Source organism: Condylura cristata, unplaced genomic scaffold, assembly GCF_000260355.1.
Source record: "Condylura cristata isolate star-nosed mole 26May11 unplaced genomic scaffold, ConCri1.0 scaffold00024, whole genome shotgun sequence".
Lineage (NCBI taxonomy): Eukaryota > Metazoa > Chordata > Mammalia > Eulipotyphla > Talpidae > Condylura > Condylura cristata.
The window spans coordinates 12,932,954-12,940,766 of NW_004567125.1; the positions used below are offsets into that span (position 1 = coordinate 12,932,954).

The 7,813-nt window shown below is 45.8% G+C and overlaps 1 protein-coding gene across 1 annotated transcript in view; it reads right to left on the minus strand.

Annotated features, from left to right (window-relative positions):
• The window catches only part of DDR2 (discoidin domain receptor tyrosine kinase 2), a 125,800-nt gene extending 119,165 nt beyond the window's left edge, over positions 1–6,635 (minus strand). The window contains exon 1 of the mRNA XM_012729202.1: positions 6,577–6,635. Within this exon, the coding sequence (XP_012584656.1) occupies positions 6,577–6,582 (6 nt within the window). The 5' untranslated portion in view covers positions 6,583–6,635. The remainder of the gene's footprint in view (positions 1–6,576) is intronic.
• Between the last annotated feature and the right edge of the window lie 1,178 nt (positions 6,636–7,813).

Below are 7,813 nucleotides of genomic sequence, written 5' to 3' on the forward strand. Positions count from 1 at the left end.
ACATAGACTAGTCAAAGTCAATTTTCTCTCAGTGAGCCCTCCAGTTTGGAAAGCTTGTTGGGACAAGTTTGTTACTGAAAGATTTCTATGCAAGCATAAGAGATGGCATTCTCATCTGTTAACTCATCCCCCCTTTTCCTGAACATAATAGCCATTGGGTTCCAACTCTTAAATTAAATATTTTAATTGTCCTTTAAATATTTTTAATGCAATTAGATTACCTTGCCCAAAATATAGTATCTCCACCTTCCCCAAAGTGGTGTTGTGTACACCGCAGCCAAGCTGTGCTCAGTTCCCCATTAAAATGTGGTAATACGCACACATAAGCATTCAAGTAAGCATTGGCTAAAAGCAGGGGGGAGTATGGAGAAAGAAATGGGGGGGGAGTGAGAAAATGAACTACACTGTCTTTCCTTTTTTATTTATTGTATGTTCACCTACTTATTTATTTATTTATTTTTAAAGATTTATTTATTTGTACATACAGAACTGGGGTGCAGGCCAGAGGCTCAAGAGCGGTGAGAGGCTTCACCAGAGACAGAGTGGGGAGCAGAACAGGCAGATCAATGAAGTACACTGCTGAGGGGAGCAGCGGGCGGTCAGGAGAGGTCTGCCATGCCATGTGGTCACCTCCGGGGAGGCGGGAATCAAACTCATGCGGAAGTGGCTTTAGCTTCTCAATGCTTTAACCCACTGCGCCACCAGGGAGGGCCCTACTTATTTATTTTTAATTGCCATAATATTGGGATTCCACCACCAGGTATCACTACCATAGTGTACCCATCCCCCACTCATATCCATATTCCACTGCTACAGACCACTATGGTTCCTGCCCTCTTTGTTTGAACTTGTCTTTTCAAATTCTAGAGAGTCGATTTCAACCAGATCACATCTATGATCAGATTAAAGTATTCAAAGGAAAGGAATCAAGCCAAACTATCAGGCTCTGTGGAAGGCTTTTCAAGCATTCCATCAAAAAGAGCAGTAGAAGTGACATTTACTAAGTTTTCACCTGCTCAGTACATACTATGTAATGAGACTTCACACTGGCCTCTCTGCTTACCTAATAGAACTGACTTCCACAACAAATCAGATGGAATCAAAAGTGAGCTTGAAGAGGTTGAGTGTCTTGTCCACCTGGGGATGGCTAGTAAGTGGGGACAGAAAAATTTACATCCATGCCCTTTCTACCCATGAAAGTACACTGAGGTGTCTCCCTGGCAGAAGTGGCTAAATGTAAATATTATTGGCCTGGAAGACTGTCGGGCTGCAGAATGGGCTAGTGGAAAATAGCTAAGTTGGTACGATTTGGTTGGCTAGGGTGGCCCCAGCAGCCATGTTGAACTAATAATAAAAATAAAAATCATCATCAACTTCACTTACTGACCATGAAAACCTAAAGAATGCACAGTAGTAGCAGCAATACCTAGTAATGGGAATTAAAAACCTTTATTTTACTGAAAGGGAAACTAAGACTAAGAGAGGTTAAACAACTTTCCCAAGGCCACACAGCCAAGACCATGTAGAACTATGAGTGGACACCAGGTCTGTCTCACTTTACATTGCAAAAAGTCTGAGGCCTGGACCAGATTCTACTTATGAGGGAAAGGGAGACTGTATACATTACAGGGTTTGTTTGTTTTTTTTAAAAAAAAAAAAAGATTTATTTATTGATGCATACCGAACTAGGGTACAGGCCAGAGGTGCAAGGGTGGTGAGAGGATTCATCAGAGACAGAGTGGGAAGCAGAACAGGGAGGTTGATGAAGCACACTCTTAGGGAAGTAGTGGGCGAGACAGGGGTGGTCTGTTGTACCATGTGGGTCACCTCCGGGACTGGGATTGAGCTCTCTCTGAAGCTGCTATAGCTATTTCTAAAGCTGTGCTTTAACCCGTTGTGCCACTAGGGAGGGCCCACATTACAGGATCTTAACCAAACCTGGAGAAGCCATCTAAAGGAAGTGTTGGCATTCCTTCCTTTCTATAGGCATAAGGAAGTGTGCCAACCAGAGAAGGGTGGTATGCCAGCCAGAGAAGAGGGTTATGCCAGCTAGGGGAGGGAGGGACTTGTGTTTAAATTCTGTAAGGACTAGGAGTAAGGAGATGTGATCATGGTTTCTCTCCCCAGCCTGCCCTTCACCCATGTTAAAGAATGGCTGAGGCAACAAAGTTGAAGATGAACCAGAAGTTTACATTAAAATCACATGGGAAAACACTTCAAAGCACTGATCTCCAACTCCCACCCTCCCATACCCTGATTTAATTGATCTGGAAATCAAGGTCTCTAATTCCAACCTCGTGGTGGATGGTTAATGAGTTCAAAGAAGCTCAGGAATGCCTGAAGATGTTGGACACATGTCTGGGCTGAGTCAATTTCCATGTGCATGACGTCAAACAGGGCAAGGAGTACAGAGAACCCAGTGCATCTGCATGGCGGACAGGTGGGCATTTGTATGACCCAGGGAAAGGGGAAGTTAGGAAATGCATTTAGGCCATCTGTCCTGAACAGGATCAAGCTCATTTATCAGTTTCAATAATCAGTGGAAATCAGGAGCCGCCCCCCTCCCAACACATGTCCAGGTTACCTAGGTCCATTCATCAGTCACACTGAAGAACAATCATGGACCAAGAGGGTCCCAACACCCAACCCAGTAGGCCAGGTGATATGGACAAACTCCATGGAGTTTCCATGAGCAAGGAAATGCCCACTGGTCCAGCCAATTAGCAAGAGACAAAATGCAGAGAAATCAAACATCCAAGCCCCACTCCTTGCTCACTGTACCCATATAAACACCAACTGCTCACTTCCCAGCAACCCACTAAGGACCCTTCTTCACTTGAAGAGCCTTCCAGTCCTTCTTGCTTACCAACTCCTGTCCTTACTCTTATCTTTCAATGTCTCCTGCATTTCTGAACTTTGGTATCAATGTTGAATTCTTTCCTCACTGAAGACAAGAACCTAGAAAGAGCCTGCCTGGAGTCCTCAGACTCCAGGCCTTCTCCCAAAAACCCCGAATCAGCAGCACCAGACTCAGCGAAGGCTGTGGAGATCCATTTTTAGATGGTGTTAACTTGCTGCATGCCTAGGAGACGTGTGTTTGAAGTCTGGGTGACGTAAAGTGCCTAAAAGTGGATCTTATAAAGGAACGTGGGAAGGAAGCCCCAGAAGAGCTCAAGCTAATTTAAGTGGAGACTCTACTAAATGGGGGGGGAAGCTCCCTAATTTTTTTAGTGTCTATTAAAAACACAATCATACAGAATGTTCTGAACTCTATGTGATAAGACAACCCATATGACTTAATGTGACTAGTAAGGGGGAAAATGGTGAGTGAATGGAGAAGCTGGGAGTTTAGGGTATGGGTGGGGCTCTTTGGATGATGCTCCCACTCTGTGCTTGGACTCTGTCTAGTCAACAAGCACAGTGTGCCCCTACTCACACACTCCCAATACTCAGACATCAGCTGTGTGGGTTTAACACACCAAGCAAGTCTAACACTATCTACTTAGAAGTAGCACAGATCCCACAAGTTAAGGTTCAGTCCCCCAGGCCTGCCCCCTCTTCAGATATCCATCAGAGAGTGGTAAGTCCCCAGGTTACCTACCTGCTGTCTGATTTGGCTACAGATTGGACAACACCCTCCTTGGTGTCAATTGTTTGCTTGAACAGGTCTCAAAACTCAGGGAAACACCAGCTCATTATATAATAGACTATGATAAAGGGATAGAAAACACATAGGGGAAGGTCTGGGAAAGTCCCAAGAACCTGAGTTTCTGTTCCTGTGGAGTTGGGTGCATCACCTCCTTGGTACAGGGATGGCCTCACCACCCAGAAGTTGGGGAGTTTTATGGAGGCTTCATCATGCAGAAAAGACCATTCATGAACTCCATCTGCAGCCACTCTCCCCTTTCTAGAGGATGAGGGCTGAGACTGAGAGTCCCCAGCTTCTAATCATAGCTCCAACATTTTGGGGGACCAGCCCCCATCCTGAAGCCATTGAATCACCCACTCAGATTTGCCTCATTGGGACAAAAGGCACTCCTCTCACCCAGGAAATTCTAAGGGACTGAAGAGCTCTATGTCAGGAACCAGGTCAAATATGTACTATTAGAACAAAAGATGTTCCTAGAGCTTATAAAACTTGGGAAACTACAAAGGTTTAGGAGCTTTATTCTGGGAACCTGGTGCAGAGACCAGTATCTGTATTTCATATTCTTCCACAGGCACAGAGACTGTTGTGAGTTTCCATGTGAGGATTCTAATGAAAATATTCTGGAAATACCTCCCCCATACCCCTTGCCTTTCTTACTGCTAGTGTTTATAAAGCAAACAAGCAGGGGACTCCTATCTCCGGGAGCAGCTGCTTTCCTATCATCACCGAAGAGAGAAAATGGGGTATAGAGCAGGGTGAGAGGTGCCTGCAGGGGACCTGGAGTCTGGGGTCAAGGATCTGTCTCCAACTGGATATGAAGTTGCTTGAAAGTCCCTCTCCTTTGAGGAGAAAACCATAAACTGATGCTGACTGAACCCCACTTATTCAGAAACAGCACGTACTCAAGCAAGGGGTCCTCAAACAGTCGCATGTGTTTTGGGTGAGGAATCCTGGCCAAATCCACCAGAGAGAAACCTGGGCATGCTCTCCTGGAGAAGGGATTGATTCCATTCAGAGGCAATGAGAGCTGGGACTGCTTGTACCCATTTCTGAGTCTCGCACATGCAGCCCGGCACAGCTGCCCTTCCGCCTCCAGTACTGACTGTCCCCAGCGTGGCTGGTTGCCTCCCATTGGGCCCCAGTGCACGTGACCATCATCCCAAGAACTGGTGCCTCAAGCCCTTAACAGTCTACAAACACATTCATATACAATATCTTTTCAAACAATAATACCAGAAATCATTGCTATTATTCCATACAGAGGCCAAGGAGCAGAAAGGAAAAGCAACTTGACCAACCAGCTAAAAGTAGAGCAAAGCTTCTGACTCTCAGCCCCAGGCCCTTAGCATGACAATGGTAAGTGCACCCCAGCTGCTCAGCACTGTCTCACCTGCATGCACTCTGATGTCCGGAGAAGTGCTTTTCCAAATACAAAAGGGTACTCCAGGGGAGAATCTGCACTGCTCATCTAGGCTGAGCCTTTACCTCCAGGTCACTAAGAAGGACAACGTGGAATTTGACACGCGAAATAGCCAAATGCGGTGGGGGGAGGGGCGTATCATTGCTGACATTCAGAGCACAGCTTTTAGAGAAGCATCCATTGAGTTTCAGACTTATTAGCTGTTATTTCCTTAATCAACGCATTTGACTTCTTTAAATCTTACTACCCTTATGGTAAAAAAAGATACACAAAGCCCTATAAAGATTCAATCAAATACGTATGAAGAGCTCAGAGGATAGAGCTTGGGGTATGAAAAGTGCTTGGATGTTAGCTTTTACTCTTCTCACACACACACACACACACACACACACACACACAATCAAATAAAACCAGAGGTTTTTAGCTCTTGAAGCGCCATCAGTATCTTCTCTGGTGGATGACAAATGTCCTTGTGGTGACTTGTTAATTGAACTGCCTCTGTGATCTCAGCCATGGAACGAACACGACGGTGGAGGAATGGGGTGGAAAGGCCACTGCATTAGCAGGAACGAGAGCTCGGTTTCATTTTCAGCTTCACTACTGCCAGAGCCCTTCCATCACGCCCGACATCTGTGAAATGTGGGGCTCAGACCTGCTCCCAAAGCCTCTCTCGAGGGCACTCACTCCGTGTGCCTTTAGGATGCAGAAGGCAAGCAGTCGGCAAAATGGTGCTGAACCCTATGGCTTCACCAGTGTGAACTCCCGCCTCAAATGGCTGGCTTGGGGCTTCCAGCCATTTGGAAAAATTCTCTTTCTCCTTCGATGGGGCTCTGGAGCCTCAGCCTGGACACAAAGGTCCAAACTGTCTCAAGTATTTGATAACAAAGGAAAAGGCACCTCAAGCCAGCAAGGAGGGGAAGAAGCGGGGCAGCTGTGTTTCATTGTCACCAACTTAAAAATGCCCTATCCACCCCGCTCTCCGCCCAGCCACCCCAAACCTCAGGGTGAAGCCAACCCGTAGTCAAAGTTGCCCTTCTCACGGTTTAACCAGTAATTCCCCTGCCAAAACACTGAAAATACAAAATGTTGTTCCCTCCAAATCTAGCTCCACCACCGAATACCTGAGAACCTAACTCCCTGTTCATGTCTCCATCCCAAACCAACTCTGCGATCGGCCTGTCTTGCCTGCCAACAGTTTCAACTCTGCTATGGCTGTTTATTGTATGTTACAGCTGCTAGGATTTCGTTTATTTTGTTTCAGTCTTCTTTGGTCATCAGTGCTCTTTATCCTTCCCGGCATAACATAAATCCAGACCCCGAAAACATGACATATTGAGTTTCTCAAGTCTAGGGTAGCTCCAGCCCCTTCTCTTCCTTGGCTGATTTGAAACAACCTCCTGCCTTCTTTGTAAAACTTTCCTTAAGACACCAGGAGAAGTAGATTTCAGCGCTTTCATTTTCGAAAAGGAAAAAATAATAATAAAGGAAAAAACACCACATAACTTACGTTCATCCATCCAGGTGTGGCCAAATTTGGAAAGAAGAAAACGGAGCTATAATCCACTGTGTTCCCCCAATCCCAAAAGAAGAATTTGTTGTGCAATGCTTCTTTTTCCACTTTGCCGGTGAAGGAGGCTGGTGGTAGGCATACATCCACAGGCTGATGCAAGATGCCTTTGAGAGAAACCTCACATTCTGAGGATTCCTGGAAGAGCGCCAGGGATCCCAGCATCCAATATATTACACATTTGGTTTCAATTAGGAAGGGGGTTGGGAGGGAAGAAGGAAAGTCACCAATCAGAGCTGTTTTCTGTTTAGAGACTATTTCTTTTGACCCAAGGGACTACGGGCAAAGCTATAATTTACAGCAAAACCCATTCATAGAAGAAAAAATATGTATAACCATAGGACGGACTTAAAGACACAGCTCCCTTCCGCCTTCTCCCCACCGCAGCCACCCGATTACTCCCCCTTCACCTAAAATGTGGTCCCCACCCTGTAACCCCCCCCACCTCATTTTTCTTACTTGAGCTGAAGCTACAAGCACTACTTAAGGTTTGGAGTCTCTTCTAATCAAAGGTTCCAGGACAGTTGGGTCGTACACATGGAGTTGATCTTTCACATTTCATCCATGAGAGCCCAGAGTCGAGTCCTCCCCTGAAAAGATTTTATTTAATCCCTTCCACCCACTGGCTCCCCAACCAAAAAAAAAAAAAGACTGGACAATTCCAGAATTCCTATGTTTTTCCACTCAATTCCCAGTTGGTTGCTGCCTCTAAGGGTCTGTCCTGGATTCGTGCTGCTAAATGAAAACACAAGATTTTACAAGGACTTTCTAAATTATTTTGAAACTTTTTTTTCTTTTTCCCTCTTTTTTTCCCCTTCTTTGTGGTCACTGCCAGAGATCATCTGAAAGGGGTGTAGGCGACAGGGAAGAACCCTTCTTCAGCTATGTAAATGATAACTAATAGATCCCTTCATCTATCAAGGCTTCCTGGCTTTAACCCTTTGAAGCCTGGATCATTCCTGGCCAAGCACAGGCTGAGGCTGCCTGGGAGGTCCTGAGTCCTGTGAGTATAGGGGATGCAGGCAAGCAGAGGCCCAAGGTCAGGAGGTCTGTGGAGGATGGTAGATGGCAAAAGAGAGATCAAGAGGACTCAGCTGACCTCTGAGAGATGCCTTCCTTGTGAAGAGCTCCCTTGGTCTGAGCTCTTAAGCCATCACAGTTTTTCTCTGCTTGTACT